Source organism: Pseudoliparis swirei, chromosome 21 (genome assembly GCF_029220125.1).
Source record: "Pseudoliparis swirei isolate HS2019 ecotype Mariana Trench chromosome 21, NWPU_hadal_v1, whole genome shotgun sequence".
Classification (NCBI taxonomy): Eukaryota; Metazoa; Chordata; class Actinopteri; order Perciformes; family Liparidae; genus Pseudoliparis; species Pseudoliparis swirei.
In genome coordinates this window covers 12,223,592-12,246,729 of record NC_079408.1, presented here as the reverse complement: position 1 = coordinate 12,246,729, position 23,138 = coordinate 12,223,592, and the positions used below count along the sequence as shown (strand labels likewise).

The 23,138-nt window shown below is 43.1% G+C and overlaps 1 protein-coding gene across 1 annotated transcript; it reads left to right on the top strand.

Moving 5' to 3' along the window:
* The first annotated feature begins 971 nt into the window (after positions 1–971).
* chrnb1l (cholinergic receptor, nicotinic, beta 1 (muscle) like) lies at positions 972–18,682 on the top strand. The gene is made up of 11 exons (XM_056443294.1): positions 972–1,053; positions 3,389–3,522; positions 3,624–3,668; positions 4,090–4,199; positions 5,805–5,913; positions 6,078–6,225; positions 6,341–6,526; positions 6,949–7,172; positions 7,258–7,436; positions 17,633–17,771; positions 18,076–18,682. The coding sequence occupies exons 1-11, from the start codon at positions 972–974 to the stop codon at positions 18,214–18,216; spliced, it is 1,497 nt and encodes a 498-aa protein (XP_056299269.1). The 3' UTR covers positions 18,217–18,682.
* The last annotated feature ends 4,456 nt before the right edge of the window (positions 18,683–23,138 follow it).

Here is a 23,138-nt window from a genome sequence, read left to right as displayed (position 1 = left end):
CACCCCCAGTGGTCCTGTGAATTATGTGCTCCAAGCCGAGTTCCCTACACCCCAGTATTATTACGCTGGTGGTGGAATTTTACGTAACTACTTAAGATAAGTGTTCTTTTAGCTGTTTAATTAAAGGACTTAAAAGTATTCCCGTAAACCAGTGGTTCTCAAACTGTGGAGCAGAGTGGGCAGTGGTGTATAAAGTACCCAATAAAAAACATTGTGTTGGGGCATGAACATCTTTCTTCCTCCAAAGTGAGGCGTGACAGAAAAGGTTTGCGAACCACTGCCGTAAACTAATATGACAACCGAACCCACAACCCATCCACTCAATTCTGTTAAGTTTGATTTTTTTTTTAACGCAAAACAGTCGAACATTTGACAGCCCGAGATATAATACAGAGCATGAGTTCCACCATTGTTACCAGACACAACGCAGCCCATCGGGAGCGACGTCACTGCAGCAAAGGACGAGGCCGGAAACGAGATGAGCGAAGCGATGAAAGTGAAGAGTACCACCTATTAACCACCTCAGCCTCCCACCCACCCTCAGTCAACTCCGCCCACTTATCCTCCCCCCTAAAATATCTCCATTGTCATAGCTCATTGACATTCCTTCACCCCCCCTCCGCCACCTCGTCCTCCCACCCGCCATCCCCACAGTGCAAACCACAGATTGGCGAGCACCAACAGGTGCCCCCTGGCTTCCCAGTACAAACACATTCCGCCCTCTCGTCACTCGCAGCGTGCGCGCCCAATCAGGCCGTGGTTTCACCCGCGGCCCCAAAGAGACGGCAGAGAGAGCCCAACAGTGTGTGTGTGTGTGTGTGTGTGTGTGTGTGCTGCCGAAGGTGCCAACCAGCTGCACTCCGAACTGAAGGTGCGCGTGTAGCTAAGGCGCTCCGAAAAGGTGTGTCTTCATCGGACCCATCGAGATTCCAAGGAGGGGTCAAAGTGGCGATACGGCGGCGTAAGATGCGATGGCCGTCGCGATTGGACAAGTGAAGACGAGGATGAGCGTGTTCATCGTGGTGTGCGGCTGCCTTTGTCTCACGTTTACCGGTAAGGACGCTTCGTGGAAGGACGGCTGCGTTTGTGTGGATGTTGCTTCATCTTCAACTTGGAAGTGAAGGCGTGTCGCCGTCCTCGAGACTAATATCAACTTCTTCACGGTAAACAAACTAATATACTGACGCTGTGCCGATAGAAATGAGACCAGAGGAACTGCACAGTGGCAGGAAGAGATGGAGAGAAAAGGGGGAGGAAGGAAACAAATATATCTCGACCTTTTGACTTTTGGCCCTTTTGACTTTGACTTTTGGCCTTTTTGGCCCTGCTCTTGTTGGCTCCTCCCCTTTCTCTATCTGCGCTAACACCTCTACCTATTTTCTGTTTGGCTGCCAAGAGCAGAATCTCTTCCACCAAAGCACACACTTTGAATTGAAGGAATCTACAGGAAGCGGATCAGATAATAAGCGTTTGACATCCCGCGGCGCTCTGTCAGCTCTTAGATTGGTATAGATTTTTATTTGTTGATAAAATCATGATTAGAATCGATTTGGTCCGACTAGATCTTATCTGAGATCAGCTGATGGCCGTTGTCTTTGATCTTTCGACCCCTCGACGGGAGTGGAAAGGAAAAACTGCCCTGCACCGGTTGTTGACCTCCAACAGGGTTGATGTGTATTGTTAAATACAAGGAGGGGCCAATAGTTTAATGTTTTACTCGATTAGCTTGAAAATAGGGAAAAGAAACCCCGACCGCCTTATCCCGGAGCATATAATGAGTCATATTAACACGCCATTGTTTGTTAATCAGAGTCTATTTGCGTCCCAGATGGAGCCGGTATCCGAGACATGCCTTTGATCCCGCTCCCCTGCTGCATATCAATTACATCAGCTCCGTCACCTTTGCTGACGCCACCTGCCCCCCCCCCCCGACGGCTCCTACCGCATGTCCGTCTGTCCTTCGCCGTCTTTTCAACATTTCGTCACACGCGTGGAACGAACGTTGTCCGTCATCGGTCGGGACTAACGCGCATCTCTGGGAGCGGAGTGCGAAATGCTCGACATGTTGTGTGTCTGGGAATCCTCTTTATCACATATGCACGACGCTGTCTGCGTGACACCATCAGAATCTGGATCAGTCCCCGCAGACCGAGTAGACACGAGCACACGCAGTCTATTCATAGCAGGCGGCATTCCAGGGGGAATTGAACCTCTAACCACTGTCGGCCTGGCTCACTGGTCCAGAGAACCAACGTGCTGTGTTCTTGCGGTCAGTGGCATGTGCTTCGTCTGAGCTGTACTTTATGCCATTTTAACCACTTTGGTCTTTTACTTTACTCATATTTAATCATGAATACATTTTAAAAGTAACTCCTCTTGCTTTTTGTGCAAGGTGATCAAACTTTGGACAGCAACAAAAAGGCTAATATTTACAATAAAACAATATTAGACACTTGCACACACACAACAACTTACATTATAGAGATGTATGATATGAAAAGAATTATGAGAAGCTATACAATATTTACATAAAGATGATAAAACAGAGTTTCAGTCAAGGAAAAAATAAAATAAAAGAATGAACTCCAGTTATCTGGATTGATCTGATTTTTTATGGTAGGCATGTTTTCTTTTCTTTAAAATCTTAGTTTCAGAGGGTTTCCTGAACCAAATTAAATAACTTTGTACCAAAAAAAGTGTAATACGTTGCAAACAATTGTCATCACTCATTGTTTATATGATACATTTAATGTTAGTTAATTATACAGGCCTACATAATTTCATGAATATGATGATTTACTGTCAAAATATGTGTTTCTAAAATTATTAAAACATTCACTATTTTAATATCATCTGTTTAATGTTATATATTTGATTTTTTTAAAAAACCATTTAGAATAAATACATGGAATTAATACTAGTTCTGGTAATGGAACTGATCTAAAGGTAAACCAATTGACCAAGTATACCAACATATTATTAACATGATAACAGTACATGGTTTACTTTCAACCTGAAGCAACATCACTGTTTGGTAGAGACATAGTTTTTAAAAATAGTCGTCTGTTTATGACAAAAATGAAAAACTAGTCAGGCCTTTCAAGCGTTTCAACACAATAAGAACATTGACATATAATGTGCTTATAAGGTGTCCTCCTCCTGTGAGTGTTGTATCTATTGTAGTTTATTACACGCAGCCCTTCTTCCCTCACTTCCATCAGGTTGTGTTTTTCCTCCCGGTGTCTTTATTGCCTTTCATTTGTCCAATCACCTTTTATTTCCCGGGCGCTGGAGGCGGCGCCACACCCAGTCGGTATCTCTTCCCCCTCCTCATCGTTTGTGTGTCTCTGCATCGACCTCCTCCCCCCTCCCACCCCCTTTCACCCAGGAGCCTCGGAAACAGAGCGGCGGCTCCATCAGAAGCTGTTTGAGAACTACAACATGAAGGTCAGACCAGCTCCTTACTGGGAGGACAAGGTGACGGTGCGAGTGGGGATGACCCTCTCACAGCTCGTCAGCCTGGTAAACACACACACACACACACACATATAGCAGCACTGTCATAGAGAAGAAGATATGGTCTCCTCACGTCTCTCTTTCTCTCTCTCTCTCTCTCGTCGCAGAACGAAAAGAACGAAGAGATGACGACCAACGTGTTCATGAACCTGGTACGAGGATGAAAGCATTCATCTTCATCCCTAGAGCCTCGCTCGGCTGCTCCCCCCCTCCTCCTCCTCCCCTCTCTCTCTCCACTGCTCGCATATCGCTCTGCCCTCAAATGGAATTGTCACTTTTTAGGACCACAAATAATGTCCTGCGTTATCTCTCTCGTGCTCTGTCTCTCGCTCTTTCCTCGCTAATGGTAATTCAGGACGGCTTGGGTGTGGTGTGACCGTCTTGATCAGCGGGGTTTAAATGACTTACCAAAGATGGGATAAAGTAGGATGCACATGAAAGAGACATCAGGGCAACGGAGTCATGATTCCTCCTCTTGTCTGCTCCTCCCATGCCCGTTATTCACCTTTTTTCCCTTCTCTTTACTCCCTCCCGTCCTTGCTTCCTTTCTTCCGTCCGTCCTTTCCTTCCTAGGCATGGACAGACTACAGGTTGTCATGGAATCCAGAGGACTATGACGACATCACAGTTGTGAGGATTCCTCCCAACAAGGTGTGGCGTCCTGACGTCTACCTCATAAACAAGTGAGTGTCAACAATGCAAAGATGCAACAGCAGCAGTCTGTCGGCCGGTCGGTCACTACATGTTAAAGATTTAAATGTTTTTTTAAGGACTAGTGTGCAGGATTTAGATCTATTGGCAGAAATGGAAAAAGGCAATCACTACACCATTATCGTGGCCAATATATATGTATATACAGGACTGTCTCAGAAAATTAGAATATTGTGATAAAGTTCTTTATTTTCTGTAATGCAATTAAAAAAACAAAAATGTCATGCATTCTGGATTCATTACAAATCAACTGAAATATTGCAAGCCTTTTATTCTTTTAATATTGCTGATTATGGCTTACAGCTTAAGAAAACTCAAATATCCTATCTCTAAATATTAGAATATCATGAAAAAGTATACTAGTAGGGTATTAAACAAATCACTTGAATTGTCTAATTAACTCGAAACACCTGGAAACACATTTTCAAATGTTTGATTTTGTTTTGCTGTTATAAATCTTTTTTTTTACTTGGTCTGAGGAAATATTCAAATTTTATGAGATAGGATTTTAGAGTTTTCTTAAGCTGTAAGCCATAATCAGCAATATTAAAAGAATAAAAGGCTTGCAATATTTCAGTTGATTTGTAATGAATCCAGAATGCATGACATTTTTGTTTTTTTAATTGCATTACAGAAAATAAAGAACTTTATCACAATATTCTAATTTTCTGAGACAGTCCTGTATATATATATATATATACATATATATGTAGATATTTGTATATATATATATATATATAAATATATAGAGCAATTATATCTATCAATATGTATATAAATAAAAACATATATCTATATAAAAATATATATATATACATATAGCAATTATATATATATATATTTTAATATAGACATATATATATATTAAAATAATTATATATATATATATATATTGTTAGATAGAATTGCAATATCTAAAGAAAATTCTATAATTGTTTTACTGTTTATTGTATGTATTGGGGTTTTTTTTGGGGGGGGGGGGGTAAAAAAAACGAGTGTTGGAAAGTGGAGGGGATCTGTAACCAGACTGTGTTTATGAAATGATTTAAGAGTTGCTTGTTATTTACATTATTTAATCCTATGTGTATTATTAACATGATATTATTACATCATCTTAAAATATCACAGCTACAGTTAACAGCGTAATATATGCACTATTGTGTTTTCATCAGTAAATAATCAGTCCTTTCAGTGTTTCCGTTACAATGAGCCAATCGTGCCTCCAGTTGGTGCCCCGCCGTGTCACTACGGCAGCCCAGAGCGGACAAACCAAACACTGGCTCCAGAGACACGCCTTTCACGATGTGATGTTGAAGTGGCAGCGTGAATGTGGTGGAAAGCTTCACTGTTGGTTCATGTTCTAACGATGAGTGATTTAAAACAAGGAGGGGGCGCTACACCCTGCAGCCGATCAGCCCAATACGCCCCTGTGCCATTGGCTATTCCCAATATTAACATGTATACGTTCATATCTCCATGAATATAATAATGTTATCAGCCGTGTACAAAAGTAACATGTATGATTTCCCATGTTGTGACACACTAGCATGTCTAAGAAGCTCTGTCTCTCCCCACAGTAACGACGGTCAGTTTGACGTGGCTCTGTACGTCAACGTCCTGGTTTACAGGGACGGGACCGTCAACTGGCTTCCGCCCGCTATCTTCCGCAGCTCCTGCTCTCTCGAGGTACTGTCGCTATCTGTATGGCAAGCCAGGAAGGCCAATTTATGCCCCGATTGTACCACTCTTAAATATGCAATAATACCATATATCTATCTCATTCATCCAGAAAATCTGCATGTGTGAAACTCCCCTTCAGGAGACGATGAAGCATTTGTCCACTCCCACAGGTGTCGTACTTCCCGTTTGACTGGCAGAACTGCAGCATGGTTTTCCGCTCGTACACCTACGACGCCTCTGAGGTGGAGCTGCAGTACATTCTGGACGACGAAGGCCAAGAGATTCAGGAGATTGTCATCGATGAGAACGCTTTCACTGGTTGGTGCCTGCATTGACCTCATCCGGAAGCTATCGCCCTGTTTTCTTTCTTCCCCATATTCCTTACCACCTTCTTAATGCATGCTCTAAATAATGTGTCTGCTGTGTGTGTCAGAAAACGGAGAGTGGGCCATCTGTCACAAACCCTCCAGGAAGCACATCAAGGAGGACCTGTACGAGGACATCACCTTCTACCTCATCATAGAGAGGAAGCCTCTTTTCTACATCATCAACATCATCGTGCCCTGCATCCTCACCAGCGTGTTGGCTATATTTGTCTTCTACTTGCCCCCCGGAGCAGGTCAGCACGCCCGACATGCTCCGATACTGTAACTACACATCAGCACCTATAGGTGGAATGTAGGAAGGGAGACTTCCCCTTAATACAGCGTCTAGTGGCATGACAGGAAGCTGGCACTTCATGAGGTAGGGAGGAAGGAATGTGTGGATGTACTATAGATTGAAGGAAAGGGACCTTAATGAGGAATCTGGCTGGCTTTTAAGAAGATGTTTCACTGACATAGCATCGGAAAATATAGATGCAACACGAAGCGACGAGATTTTTGGCAGAAATTTGTTAAACAAGCCTTTGTCAAACATGTTTAAAGACAAAGCCAATGCATCAAAAGGTCCTGTAAGCATATTTAAAGTATGCCCTTGTTAACATAATAAGTAATATTTGCTGCTTCACTGTTCACATTTTTTTCTTCCTTTTGTCTGCAGGAGAGAAGATGACTCTCTCCATTTCTGTCCTCATCGCTCTGACAGTTTTCATGCTTGTGCTGGCGGACAGGGTCCCCGAGACTTCCCTCGGCATCCCCATTATTGTCAACTACGTCATGTTCACCATGATCCTGGTGACTTTCTCCGTCATCCTAAGCGTAGTTGTCCTCAATCTGCACCACCGAACGCCCAGCACACACGTCATGCCGAGCTGGGTTCGAAAGGTGAGGCGAAGGTTGAAACAAATTCACCGTGCACCCACCTTTTGAGGAACCTGATCCATCGAATGTATTTACTTCAAATGGGCAGGTGTTCATTCACTTCCTGCCCAAGTACATCGGCATGGCGAGGCCGAACACGGAGGAGCCTCAGTTGAAGGAGGAGTCCGATGATGACTCGCCCATCCGAAGCTTCAGCGGCAGGCATCCCGGAGGAGAGTACTTCTTTCGGAAGATCAACCCTGACCTCGTCATACCCTGGAGGGGCCGGTAAGTCAATCCGCTGAACCATAGTTCATAGTTCATAGCGTGTCATTTGATCGGAATGGAAAAAGTACACCGGAAAGGCTGTGAACTGGGAGTTTGTTCATCGACACAGTGTTTTCTAATAGCCGACTAACTGAGGGAGAGGTATAGAGATATTAGAAGGTTGCGTACAACCTTTAAAGGTATGTAGCCTAAATAAACAAGCATTGCACGTCTGAATAGATGAATCACTCAGTTGCACTTTTGCTTTTTACATCTTACATCAATTCAATCAACTCTACGATACATGAAAAAAAAAATACTGCTGATTTCCTTTTTTTCTGGATGATTTCAAGTCAGTGTTGTGTCTTTTCAAAATGAGGCTTCCCAACAAGGTAACAAGTTAGATTACAGCCCTGCAATGTACATTTAAACTGTAATATTGGTGTTCTGATTTTATTGAACCTCCTGAGACCGAGTCTGATCGAAGTCCGTCGCACAAACAGAAAGACTCCAGCGTTGCTCCATGGGTAATACGCAGACAGAGGTGTCATAAAAAAACTGCATTTTGTCCTGCCTTCATAAAAGCACGATAATAAATGTGTCACGTTTATTTATCATTTCTTGTGTGCGCAAAGGAAATATAATATAAGATCTCCAAAAGGCTCCAAAGATAAACCAAGCTCCCGGGTTGAGTTACCGTGAGACGTAAACTGACAAAAAGGTTATAGTGCCTATATTCTTACCTGTCGGGAGTCTTAAACACCACTAGACCTGAAATAAAACCCATCAGAGTCATTCATCCTGATTCAGCCACCCTTTCCCACTGCTAAGATGTGCTGATCCTGACGTCACACTAGCCGGAAGCCATTTCTATTAATGTTAATAAAATCCAGCGCGGGCATGAATCTTCTTTTTAGAATGTGCCAAAGAGTGAATGTTGTATCTGATGCCAGGCGGGCTATTATAGTAAGGTACATAGTGTGCTCGACTTGGCAGAAATACAGCCGTCACCACAGCAGCTCAGCCAACTTGTTACGGTGGCAACATGTGCACTTCCTTCAGCGTCACGTAGTTAATGCAGCCGCATGACCGATGGAAAAGAAGGTTGAGCAGCTGGATAACAGCAAATGGATTGGACTAGTCATTCATAGTTATTTATGTTATTATTATTATCATTATGTTTTGCTACACCTTGATTTCTGAGTGTTAGTGTTGGTCCAAGATGTATTGGATGTTTGAGGATAGCTTATTCAATGAATAGTGTATTTTTGGGGATCCTCTGGCTTTTTTGCGAGCACCACCACGTGGTTAACATTTGGGCGACATGTGGTCCAGTCTGTTTGTTAAGTGCAAATTAGCAGACGTTAGCACGTTAGCAAATTTGAGTCGTCCTTGTCGACATTAGCATTTAGCTCAAAGTGCAGCCCTGCTAGCTCGCTGCATCATATAAGAGAAGATGGTGATACGAGAGGTTTTCTTTTACTTTCTTAAGGTAATTTTTGGTGCAATTACCTTATTTCCCCCAAGATCGGCTGTTAATCAAGCAGCGATATACAGGATCATTTTCCGTTGATGGAATGTGAGTTTCTGTAGCTGGTGCTGTTTCACCTTGATATTCTGAACCAAAGCCCGTGAGTTTACATGAAGGAACACTGTGTAACATTTAGGGGGATCCATTGGCAGAAATGGTAAAAATGTTTAGAGCTATGTTTTAATCTGTGTATAATCTCCTGAAATATAAAATTGGATTTTTAAAAAAAAGCCATTTAATTATAGGCTACATGGGTCGTCTTCCACGGAGTCCGCCATGTTGCAACCCACAATGGACAAACTGAACACTGACAAGCGCCTAACATGTTTTTACGTTATCTGAAGGTAGAGATTTGTTCCGAGACCCGGCGCTAAATTATTAAAGATAAGCCCCGATGTTACTGGGGTTTTCATTCGTGCTTTTTCATGTTTTATGTCATTTATTATCACGCTGCAGCGCACATCTCTGCTCTCTCTGTCGGGGCTGAGCTTCTCCAACTACACACACACACACACGGCTAGTGAAGTGAGGAGTGACAGCAACTTCGCTCTTTACGATTACTGCGATCGTGACTAAAAAGCCCAAACTTTATCAATACATCTGTCCAACACGCATGGACATGTAAACAATGGTCCAAACCTCATCCAATCATCCATTACATGTTCACCCTCCCCACCTAAACGCCACCGTAATTCTCCGACACGCTTAGAAAGGGGCTGAGCTGAAGGCTATTTAGTAGATTGCAATCTACAACACACCACTGGGTGCCATTAAATCTGAAACGCTGTTCCTTTAAGGCTTTAATGAGCAGAGCAGGAGCCACCACTCCCTCCATCAACTTGTTATCTTAATCACAGCCGGGCTCTGCACTGTTACGCCCGCTCAGCAAAAGACACGTGCAAACAACTATACCAGGGGTCAGGAACCTTTTTGACTGGGAGAGCCATAAAAGCCAAATATTTCTAAATATATTTCATTGAGAGCCATATAATATTTGTATAGTTTAATAGAAGAACAAAGACGTCTTTAAGAAAAGGACCTTAAATTACTTCTGCTGTAATCTGGCGCGATAGAGAAAATTACAGGGTGGCGGGTGGAGTTTTTTTTTTTTTTTCAACTCAAAATTGTCTGGGAGCCATATGCCGTCACCAGAAGAGCCATAGGTTCCCGACCCCTGAACTATACGTTCTACTACTAATACGTGAGTTTTTTTTACTTGAGTTTTAAAATAAAAGGTTTACTGGTGACGACTCGTATACATGTGCAGTGGTAGACAAGTAAATCCTAGTGAGGTGCCCATCGTGTAAAACAAATTGCAATAATGTGTTGCTTGCTCTACGGTCCCGCTAACCACGCTGACTTCACTCCGGCTAATCTGCCAGTCGGCCCTCGGCCCTGCCACCCAAGTACTGGCATCATAAACGGCTCCACAGGCCCTTTGCTAGGCATCTCTCATCCCGTTCCAAAGGCATCATATTCAGCCCGGGCTAAGCCCCACACCCACGTCCACAGTCGCCAGCCACTAAGCCTCTTGTTTGCTTTGGACATTAGGGGGTAATCCCACCGAAAGGAGGCGGAGGCAGCGTGAGGAATGGATGGGGGTAGATGAGTGGAAGGCGGGTAGGGCAACCATCTCTGGTCCTTCATGCATCTTTATCTGCTTATTCTGTCAGAGACCCACTTAGACGCCATGTTTCCTGATGTGTGTATTTTTAATCGGGCCGTATTTAGCTGATGTCACTGTGTGCGCAACGGGCCTCGTTTATCAGCGGGTGTGTGTTTGTATCAGTCGGTATTAAGAATGAACGTTTATACACATACAGCACATACTGTATATGTGTGTGTGTGTGTGTGTGTAAGAGTGAGAGGGGCCACATGTATCTGCGGTAATGAATACAAGCAGTGGAATGTGGATGGCATGCAGCATGTCCAGCGCCACATAGTCCGCCCTGAGCCGTGACACCACACACACACACACACACACACACACCATTCCTGCAGCAGCTCATTGGTCGCTCATTCCCATCTGATGTCACACCGTCTCCCCGTGACTCCGTTAAGTCGCCGCGCTTCTTCACCGACGCCTTCACCCCCGTTAGCATGTGAGTGAAGTGATGTACAGATGAATAATGCAAAACTCGAAGGTAGAGAAGAACACGTGAGGAAGGGATCGCACTCCAGACAAGAGAAAACAAGTAAATGCATCAACAAAGAAATGAAGGCACTCTATTTCTAGAAGAATAGAGAATTATAAAGTTACTGACCTCGACGTAAAGGAAGGCAATATGTTGTAGGGCCTCCTTTGACTGAATATGAATATTAGACGGGAACACAAATACATACGGTAGTTATAAACTGTGCACGTCTGATTATTATATTCCTTTTGCAACGTGTCAGCTGATCTTCTTCACTGTGTTTCCGGTCCACTGGTTCATGACGCTGATTAAATATGTGCATGTGTTCAAAATGTAGTTTCATTGGGATCAGCGCAGGGTGAGAACTAATTTGAAAATACACACATACGCAGAAAAAAATAAAGAAATGAGAAAAGTGACTATTGTAAAAAGTTTACAAGAGGCGAGAGGTGAGCGGGGGGGCGGGAGGAATGCGTGGCAAACACTTATCACTCTATTTAAGTGCTTTGCTTCAACCTGTGTGACTGTGGTCAGACACGGTGACCTGACCTGCTGTGGAACAACCGGAGACGTCTGTAGGATTCAAAGAAGGGGGGGGGGGGGCTGAGCCCCAAGGGGGGTGGTATGAAGGGGTGTGTATTCAGTTTTTTGGGGGGGCCGGGTTATCCATTGTTAGAGACGGTTCATAGATTGGTTCAATCAGAAAGTGATGGTGCTCTGTAGTTTTCTTGCATTCAGTCTATAATAACACAAGAGACATCATTTCAGGGTCAGAGTGATATTTTATACTCATTTGGACTATTCAATTGTTAAAAAATCATCCCAAAACCAATAACCAAACCACAACCTTTACAATCTCCAGGAAAAACCCCAAGGGACCAAAAACCACACAAAATAAAGAAAACTCCCAAAGGGAAATAATCCCCAAAAGAAGGAGGAGGAAAAGAAAGGAAAAGACAGGAGATGATAAAAGATATAAATGGAACAGATCAAAGAGATTTAAGAGCAGGCACAGATTTAGAGTCAAGGAATTTCACTCCAATGAAAGAGTCCATGATGGGAGTGGGGTGGGATATCAGGCAGGCAGGACCTGGGGAGGAGGAGGGGCAGAGCGGGGAGACGGAGGAGGGTGGCAGGAGGAGGAAGGCAGAGGGATTTAGTCTCTCCATCAGCAGATAGACAGACAAGGACGTAAACAGGCAGGATGATCCTATCCAGAGCGTCCCCGCAGCCTATCCCAGCATGCCCATAACCCCCTGGACATCAGTGGGCCCTACCAGCCAGCTCTATATCCTCTGTCAAGTCAAACCTGATCTTAAGGCAACTATAAGCTCTGCTGAAGAGGAAGGTCCCAGTCTACGGCCTGAAGGTGTGAACAATAATCGAGGAACCGAAGAGGGCTCTGTATCCCTCCATAAACTGATGTCTTTTTTAAAGAGCAATAGCAGGAGGAGCAGTCTGATGGCTCTTTTTAAGACCCTAGGAACGAATTGTATAGCTAGATTTAGTAATAAGCTGAGCATCACCAGTCAAGGCTTTGTATATTAAGAGAAGAATTTTTTTTTTTTCTTTAGTGGACAGCAAAGCAGTGTTTAAAAGTGAGTCTGATTTTAGAATCAAGTTTTGATTTTGCAGTGAGAATGTGCAGCAAGTTCTCTGCAGTTTTACTGAGGGACTTGAGCAGTTTATAGATTAGGGTGACAGTAATGCTTCTCAGTATTAGCAGGAAATAAACAAATGATTTAAGATCAGTTTGCAAGACAGTTGCATGATGGAGATTTTTTTTAAATGAAGTGAGAACCAATCTTCCTTGATTTTTTTTGCAGACAAGGGAGTTAAAGGACGATCAAAGATGAGAAAACGCCAAGATAGAGTGGTTGTGGATGCAAAGATTTGGCGTCTGATTCTCTTAAATCATCAGAAGATTGATCTCACTGGTGTGAGATTGTCAATAACCAGAATTAAGATTTCTTTGTTGCAATCAAGAAGTAATTTTTACATCCATGTGTCTATGTCTTTTTTACTTTCTTTTGAGATTCATCTGGTTGTTTCTCTGGTTTTATATCTTTTATTTTTAAGAGTGTCATCTGCATAACAATGAAAGTCTGAGTTGGTTGTGACTGAGTTGATAAAACAAAGCAAGCATATTAAAAATATAAGTTTATGGGTTTTTCCTGATAATATTGAATAATGTCAAATTTGGTTGGTAAAGCTGGAACAATTACAACACAACAATATCGTCGAGATCGTTCTGATTAATCGAATTTTGATGTATGGAAATTCAAATAAATGCACTCTGTGCCAATCAGGAGTGAGTAAATGCCAGTTATATTGTCGCCAAGCGATAATGCCAGTGCCTGTAAGCAGCACTACAAGACAATAAGACCAGGACAGAGGGTCCTTTGGGTCATTTGTAGGTTTCACAGAATTTTCTTAGTGCTGTGGTGTTTTTCTAAATCTTGATTGAAATTTCTCAAATAAACTATCATGATTTGTGCTCTGATGAAAATGTAATCGATTCACTATACTGATTAGAACTACTCAAGGGAGGAATTCGAGAAGGAGGGAGGAGATGAATCTCTGGAAGCAGCCAATAGGATTCTTGAGAGGTTTCCAGAGTGGTTTTAGAGAGGAATGGTTTTAAGGAGCCTGGTAATGAGGTGGTTAATAGAGACAGATGATTGAAGCCAATCTAATAGAGATTAGAGAGAAGCCGTCGGGATGGTTTCCAGAAGAGTAAAGGATAAGGAAGAGAGACAGGTAGTTGAAAATTCAATGGGAAAACCGTTAAACAGGACGTGTTGATAGGAGAAAAAAACCCTCAATATACCATACATACAGCCGTTTTTCAAGGAGATTTACAATTGAGGACAGATTGGCATTGGTTAGGCAAGAGATATTTAATCTTGTCCCTTAGCAAAAATTTTCATTAAAGAAGTTCATATAAAGTCATTACCCTAAAGGTACTAGGAATGCTCGGCCAACAAGTTGTGACTCTCGCTGTAGGAAGTGCTGAAGTGCTAGAAACCTGGGGGTTTTGTTTTTTTTCTTTTTATTTTTGCTCGGAGGGCCTTCTGGCATGTTTTTTTCTATTCTTGATGAGTAATAGGCTGCTCTAGAAAGTTATCTTCTTTTTTAGTTAAGAAGGAACGCCTCTCTGTCAGTTTGCTGATTCGCTTCGGTCTGAGGGTTATATCTTCTGAGCTCTGTCACCTAACCTCCCTCTTCTTGGGTCATCTTCCTTCAGAGGGTCCTCAGAGTCCAGTGTCTCAGAGGCTTGTCAACAAGATGATCAATCTGGGACGGAATAGAGTCCTCTGACTATCCTTCTCAATTAGAGTCATCAAGTTCAATCAGACAGTCCAGGAATCGCTTCTTGATCTAATTTGCACTATCAGTAAGGAATTCAGTTTAGAATAACGGAGTACAACCAATTAAGTACTAGAGTAAGACGAAAGTATCGGTAAGGTGGTGAGTTCAGACAGAAGTCTAAACAGAAGGAATATGTGGAAGAAGCTCAAATGCTCAATGTCAACGATGGAAAGTAAGAAGCAAAGCAAGCTGTAGCTTAACTTGTGTACTAAGACAGAAGCCAACAGATCTGAATCAAGTCCATCAATGAGACATCTGCATCCACAATCAACACCATAATCAACATAAAAATATATAATAAACGGTTTAAATAATAACTTTATCTAAAATTGATATAATATTGATAATTTGAATTATAACAGATGCAAACTCTGAATAATGGACCTGAAAGAAGAACAAGTTGAATAAAATGTAGGGTAGTGTTTTAATGGTTAATGTGAAAGACTGAAAGTAGTGTAAAAAGCTGATGTTAAATTTGATGAGTTAAATTAGCCAGGCGATTAAGAGATGGCTTTCCGAGATTGGACTCGCTCCACCTGAGGAATGTGATGATTAATGTGAGTATCAATATGATTCATTTTCAGGCATCATTCATTCAGCAGGATATTCTTCATCAGTGATTACATAATATTCAATCATTGATGACATTGAAATTATCTGTAAGAGAAGACATTTTTAGACACTTGAGATATTTAGAGACGAATATTTAGGATTAATTTTAATTTGTTGTTTTTTTAAAATAATTGTGTTGTTGTTCTTGTTGTATGTGTTAAATTGACTCTTGTTATTTCTTCTTTTTCATTCTTTTATTGTGGTTGGTTAGACAGTCTCTCAGTCTAAAATCAAGGGTCTAAACTGCTCACAACAGAGACGAAGAGAAGAGAAGAGAAGGGAACCTTGGCAAACTCTGATCTGTCCCTGATCTTGGGTCATAGATTTTCAGGTGATCAGTCTTCGTCAATGATCAAGAGGGGATGGATCAACGTGGATGGGATGTGGATGCTCTCATCAGGTCATCCCAGAAAGTTTCCAGTTCTTTTCCAGTGTCTCCACATCATCACCCATTATTCACCACCACCACAGCCAGCTGAAGGTTGAAACTGACTGCATGCGCATACAAATTGCCTGTGGAAATTTGGGGGTGTCCTACAACGCCTACGGTGTTGCACAACACCATTGATTCCAGCACACACATTCATAGTGCATTTAGTGAGTTCGCCGCGGGCCCGGCGCTTACACCGGGCGTGGGTACATTATCTCTTTCTATCGCTATCCTTAGCAGCCAGCAGAAACAAGACTCACGCCACCGCGCCGCTGAGGCCCCGGGGAGGCACACGCTTCCGTGGTTCACATCTTTCGCTTTTGACTATAGAGCCCCGATAACCAGGTGTGTGTGGTGTTCTCATGTTCGCAGAAAAGCAAGGGGGAAAACTGAAGTGAAGTGGTTGTCTGTTGGCTGGTGCTTCTGTGAACTGACTTCACGACAGTTACCCAACCATTACCCTGCACCATCCGGGCCGCCGGGGTTACCCACAGCTAGCGCTCAGGCTCAGCCACGGAGGGCGGGCTGGCTAAACTAGCTGTCTAGTCTAGCTCGAGCGAGATAGGCCGTGCATCTACCCACTTAGACCCACCCCCAACAACTCAGCAAAGCAACACTTGTTTGTTGTATCGTTATCATTAAGGGAGGCAGGGGGATAACTATACATGAGACACACTGAGCAAGAGGGAGCGGGAGGGAGAGAAGAAGAAGTCATGCTCGCTTTATCACTGAGATAAAGATGAACTAGTTCAGTGTCACATATGAAGCCTCCCTAAAATAGGCCTATATAACATATAAGCATGAATAAAGAGGAGCGAGTCTGAATACGGAGGGTTCGAAGGCCGTCCGCTCTTTATTTCCGCCTGAACGTCTGGTTGGAGGTTCTTTAAACGCCTCACGTGTAATATCAAAGTTATTTATCCACAGTTGGACACTATTGTGTGCATGAAGGCGCCGCGAGAACGCCGCGTGTGAGCCTCTCGCTCCTCGCAGGTTTTGCTTTGCGGAAACAGGCGTGTGAGGGGAAGAATGAAAGGGGTCAGAGGTCACGGCATCACATGAATGTGGACCCCGGTGTTGTGTCAGTGTCACCCCTGTGTCAGTGCTACCGCTGTCACTCAGTGGACAGGGGAGCTGCACGAGCCGGAGGACACGTACTGGACATGAGGGGCGGCCGCGCTGACCTGGAGTCAGCGGGGGGGAGCAATGCTGCACTCATGACTCGTGACACGCGCAACATAAATCTGAGCTTATTGACATTTGTAAGAAGTGTTTTTTCACTTCTTCCAGAGGACGCACACCCAAATATTACAACCAAATGTCCCCCTGGGGATGAATACAGTATCTTATCTCTCTGTTGGCATGACGTTCTCTAATCTGCATGCGTTTCTTTTGGAAACGGCATTGTATTGGTATTAATTAATTACAGTGGATATATGGATAAAGTAAGAACTATTAGATATCGAATAAAAGGAAACAAATGAATTATTCGCAAAAAATAATCACTTGAAAAAAGTTTACATATGTGTTCTATTTATATTTGCTGCTTATAATTTGTAATATTTACAACATGCACTTTTGTGTTCTTTTTTCAATTCTTGAACATAAATCTCTCTTTTTTACTAATTAATTTGGATTTATTCAAGATATAATGTCATTTGTAATTTGCACCTCCCTGTATGTATATTTATTCTATTTTAATTGTACACGAAATAATAATAAATAAAGAAAATACAATAGGATAGATTCAAATGAAAAAGTAATAATAAAAGAAAGGGAGGTAATAAATGGCCAACAACACGTAATTATAAGCATAAGAAGTATTCATTATGAATTTCTTTTTACATTTTGAGTGAGTTATGCTTATTGGCTTCCAGGAAAAGTTTGATCTGAAGACTGAAACCACTCAAATGTCCAGCTACCCACTATTCTAATGATCACTTATTATCATCTTCATCATAATTATCATTAGTTATTATTAATAGCCAGAAAGTGAACAAGTGTATTTCCCAAAACAGCTCAACAGTGTTCCTGAAATGACAGGATGTGTTCATTAAAACCTTTGTGGAACTAGATGTGTGTATTCAATCTTAATCTTGATCGAGGTTTGAAAGACTTTCCCCGTCTGTGTTGACAGGTGCGAGAGCTCGGTGCAGCTCCAGCGGCTCCCGCACACCGACAGCTTCTGCCTGGTCCTCCCCCCCAACCTGAAGTCGGCCATCGCCGCCGTGACGTACATGGCGGAGCAGCTGAAGAAGCAGGACACGGACGACACGGTGAGAAGGAAAGGAAGGAAACAAGGAAACAAGGAAACACATCGAATCCTCTCTCTCTGACGTGTTTTCTGAGAGAGACCTTCCACTTCCAGGTGTTCCAACTTAAAGTAATAAGCAGCCTGCACTGGCCTGCTGGTGGTGCATTGTGGGAGTTGAAGTCTTTCAGCCAAAGTCAAGCAAACTGATCAAATGAGGAACTGAAATAAAACTTGAACACGGTCAAAATTGGAGAAGTCCACCATTTTGTCTCAACGTGTGTGTATCTGTGTGTGTGTGTGTATGTGTGTGTGTGTGTCTCCTCCAGATGACAGGGGACTGGCAGTACATCGCCCTCGTGGTGGACCGCCTCTTCCTGTGGCTGTTCGTCATCATCACCACGCTGGGCACCCTCGCCATGTTCTTGGACGCCAGTTTCAACTACACACCCGACAACCCCTTCCCTTAGGGGGCAAGAGCCCCAAACACACCGGTCGGCAGCGATTCGTCCGAGTTCACCGGATCTGACTTCCCATTCAAAAATTTTTTAAAGTGTTGTGTTGGCTCGTGGCCACTAGGGGGCAGCGACATCACGGCCAGTTAGAAGATGAGCTGCTGTTGAAAGGGCTGCAGAAAGGTCGATATGTCTTATTGGGACTTCCTCCCTCAAACATAAGTCACATATATGTAAGATACATACCGTGAGCGAGTTCAGGTCCTTCACTCACAACTCTGTTTCTTACATCACGTACAAAAAAAAAGAGCAGAACGTTGGAACCAAAGAACACGATGAAAGCGAGAGACATTGAAGACGTTTGACGTGAATAACGGCTTTCACCGCAGGACCTCTTCACAACGGAGATTTATAACAGGAGCGCCGCCCGGCTCGTCCCACGCTGACACGGCAATGCGAATTTAATCAGAGGATTTTTAAAAAAATCAGCCGCCGCTTAAATTGTACGACAAGCAGATGATTGAAGTCGCTTGTGGCGAGAAGCCAAACGATGAATTATAAGTGTAATGTAGACTTGGCAGAAGGAATAGAGACGTTAAGGGAAACGTTATCGTCTGATGAAAAAGTCACATCAGGTGAGACAGTCTGAGAGGATTTGAGCAGAAGGAGCTGGAACACATGGCCGAGCATCACAATAGATATAAAATTATATGTATTGAGATGGGATATTAAGAAATATAGGACATGAAAGAGTTTAAACAACATCGTGACCACAGGACGGGACTAGAGGGGTACTTTATAGAGAATTATTGTTCTTTCTTTCTTTGCCTACTTACATATTTTGTGTACTTATTCTATTCTGAATGCCCTGACTAATTACATCAAGTCATTTTGAGACATAAATAACCTTATGATGAATTAACCACATGGTATTTGTGTAATTATATGAATTATATACAGGAGAAATGAAAAGTATTGAGTATTTTTATCATATTATTAGGAATTTACAAGACAAAATGAACACAACATTGTCAAGTGAACATGATGGAGAAGACAATATGTGATTGTAGCCGAGAGGAGAGCAGCAGCATGAAGTATACATTTAAAATCTTCTGATAAATGCGTCTTACAGGACAGGTGGCAGCATTAAGGCCCCTGATGATGAATTAGTTAAGGCTACATAACCTCACTGATATTATGTCATTGGTGATAATAACCATAAGCGTAAAACATTGTACAAATTGAAAATGCGCCGCTCTGCATTGAATATGTTTTCTCGGGGTGTGGCCTCTCCATTGATGATTTTAAACATGACTTCAATGTAATTACATTTAAGCCACTTTAAATCACAAAAGGGCTCTCGATGGTTAAATGGAGACCTTGACACATTGCCAAATAAAATCAACACATACCCTGGGTCTACACAACCTCCTAATAAAAGAGACAAAAATCCTGGATAAATATATTTTCAATAACTAATCCTTTATACTCTTACGCATGTATGAACATGTATTTTTAGGAAGCGCTAAATGACCTCTTCCTGTGGTATCTGGCTTTCAATTATAGGAATAATATACTTTGATGCCAATTGAATCATATTAAAACAAAAGTGTACATAAATTGAAGAAGATTCTGGTGGATTTGTCTTTGTTATAATCCTGATACATGTCAGACCTTTTTCACCCAGTAGGCCTACACTGCCATGTGAAGGACTATTGAGATACCCTACCTACTCTTCGTCTCATATCCTCATCACGGCCTTATCCCCATTCAACAGTTCCTACATGATAAATGACTAAATAATATAGATAATATGAATAATGAGCTTACCTTGCATTCACCTCCTAGCCCCACATGCTTCTTGTTCCTCTTAATTACGACATCATCACGGCGCATTGCCGCCCCCTACTGGACTGGAGTGTGTGTGTGTGTGTGTGTGTGTGTGTGTGACCGGAACGCTTGTTCGAGCTTTACAACATAATACATTCCACAGTTACACTGTCGCCATCATCCTGCTCGCCGAGGCGCGGCGTGAAGGCCCAGAGCCTGTGACTGAGTCCATTGTGCCGACTCTCTTCATTTAGTTCCACCGAGCACGGAGCGCCTGCCAAGTCCTGGTGAGTCCACAAGACCCACAACACAATCTAGTGGCCCCGTCCTGCTGCCGCCGCACAAAAGCCAAGTCTTGTTGCGTAAGGAGACTACAGGAGGGGGAGGTGTGGGTGGGGGGCATGTCGAGAGGGGCGCCATCGCCCTCGTTTGTGTCGCCCGAGAGCTTTTCAGGGAAAAGCCGCAGGGCCCAGCGTGTTTTATTGCTAATGCCTCAGCGGCTTCCAAGGGCACTTTAAAGGACTTCAATCATCGGGTTTGCACTCCACTCGCTCCACTCCAGACCCGGAGGAGGCCTCGGAGACGTGGGGGGGGGGGGGAGGTTGTTAGTGCCCTTCTTTGGGCTGATTTAGCTGGGGTTTTTTGTCCGGCTCCTATTGAGTGTGAACTAACTGCGAAACCAGCGAGACAAATGTGTGTTTACGCTAACGAGAAAAAAAGAAATTAGTGAAAGGGAGCGAGGGGAGGGGAGGGAAGGGTGGGGTGGGGGGGGCAATGTTCTTTTTGTTTCCTTTGCAATGGGGCAAAGGCAGCCAAAGGGGCATCAGATAAATCAGGTTACCATGTGGCAACAGAGCCGGTAGGGCTTGGGACTTTGATCTTCTTCTTACTCCTCTTCCTCTTCACACCTCTTCACCTTTGCGCTCGCCTCTTTTTCACCTGTTCGTTTCCTTTTCGCCTTATCCTTCTTTTCTTCATCTTTTCACATCCCACCTCGATCTGAAAAACAAGTCTTTCACAACCCTGGCACTGTCGCCGTCCTCCTCTTCCTCCACCTCCTCCACCTCCTCGCTATCAAAGCAAAGCGGATTCCTCGAGCCGTGGGGTCACCCCACCCCCCAGCAACAAAGGGGCAATGTGTGGGCCTCAACCGCTAATGCCTGGATACAGTAGAGGGGGGGAAGAGTTATCGTGAGAGGAGAGGTGGGTGGAGGTGGGGAGGGGAGGGGAGGAATGTGAGAAGGAGCGGAGGAGGAGAAGAGGGGTGTAGCGGGCCTGTGAGACTAAAACCTCATTACGCTATAAGTTGGAAATCCAGCCAGTAGGTGAGCACATTCCCATTAACCTGGCAGTGGGGACACCTTCCACAGGCTTACGGGTTATTACTTCCTCCTCACGGCTGCAGCTCTATTGTGGAGCCGCAGTGTGAAGTCACAGCCGACCTCTGGTCAGGACAATGCTGCCTATTGTCTCTTAGTGTGTGCCCATTCATTGCAGGAAGGGGCTCACTCGAAATATGAGTCAGTAACGAGAGGTTTAAGATGCCCATGTATTTATTTAAACCTTTATTTAACCAGGTGAGTCCCTTTGGGATTAAACATGTCGAGGGCGAGCTGCATGGCCAAGACGGGCAGCAGCATACGAACACAAAGTTACACACAAAATAAGATCAGATTAGATCATCCTGTATTAGTCCCACAGGGGGGGAATGTCAGGGTCACAGCAGTGATCACAATAATCACGTTAGAGTACTAATTAAAACAAATTTAAAAAACAAAGATACAAATAAAACACAATAACAATTCTAAATATTAAATACTAACTATAAAGAGGAAACAAAATATACACACAAGCACAATATATACACAAGGCAGTGACCAAAGTGAATTATAAATACAGAACATATAGATAGATAGATAGATATATACTTTATTCATCCCCAAGGGGAAATTTGTTGTAACAGTAGCAGCACCAATAAACTAAACACACAAGAATAAAAAATAAAATATAAAACAAAAGATATATAATCTAATATATATAATATAATAGTAATAATAATAATATAATTATAAATACAGAACAGTTCAAAGAAAAATAAATTCATTGAGGAAAAATAAAAGCATAAAAAAACCAAGTTGGCTCATGTGCAACATCATGTGTGTCTGGATGATGTTTCCACTGCACTGCTGTTGTGTGTGTGTTTGGATACTTAAAGCATGTTTTCCTCTGCACACGTGTGAACAGAAAAAGTCACACTTCATTTGATACACTGTGGATTTTAAGAATGTGGTCTTCCTCTTCTTCTTCCTCACATTGCAATCTGAGCTCAGCTCCTATAACCTGCACGTGATTCCCCAGAATCCACTGAGGTCTGAACCACATTGTTCTCCAATCTGACTGAAGAGATGTCATTTCAATTCAATGTAAGGCGGTACAACTATTCCTTTATAATACACCCTGTGGTGGTTCCATGGTCATGTGAGATAACATCTTTTCAAGAGAGGCTTGTGGAAAAGCCCGGATCTCCACGTCTGAAGCGCTGATCTGAAGGTGAGTCCCGTGATGGGGGGGCACAGATGTTGACCTCTGGGGGGCATGAGACCCCACCAGGTCACATGCTGCATATCCAACTGAAGGTGTTCAGCGGGTATCAGCAGAAGGCTCGTACGTCCCACCGCTGAACACATCTCCTGCAGCGTCCTCGTGACTTGACATTTAATCTGTGGTTTTCTTGTCAGGCAGTTCTCCTCATTACCACACGGGCAACAGGAGGCCGTGAATCTGCTCAGTGACCGCTGAGCTGAGGCGAAGGGATGCTGGGAGTTTAGACAGGGGCCTGAGTTAGAGCCTCAATCTGGTTAGACGCTGCAGTAGGCTGCATTACACTGTATGTACACACACACACACACACACACACACACACACACCATTTCTAAACTACGGCAACATACAACTATTTGATGAAAGTGATTTTCTTTTTCTTGAGTTCCACAGGAGGACAAAGACAGAAAGAAACACTTAAAACCTCTTGAACCGTAATTTCCCTTTTCATTTCTGTCTTAAATAAATTAGATTAGATTTTACTTTGTTCATCCCCAGGGGGAATT

What these genes read in the sequence shown, in the direction of transcription:
- chrnb1l (XM_056443294.1), top strand. Translation starts at nt 972, where the DNA reads ATGGCCGTCGCGATTGGACAAGTGAAGACGAGGATGAGCGTGTTCATC. An exon ending in CCTTTGTCTCACGTTTACCG is followed by an intron (nt 1,054 to 3,388) that starts GTAAGGACGCTT and finishes CCTTTCACCCAG; the next exon opens with GAGCCTCGGAAACAGAGCGG. An exon ending in TGCCGAGCTGGGTTCGAAAG is followed by an intron (nt 7,173 to 7,257) that starts GTGAGGCGAAGG and finishes TCAAATGGGCAG; the next exon opens with GTGTTCATTCACTTCCTGCC.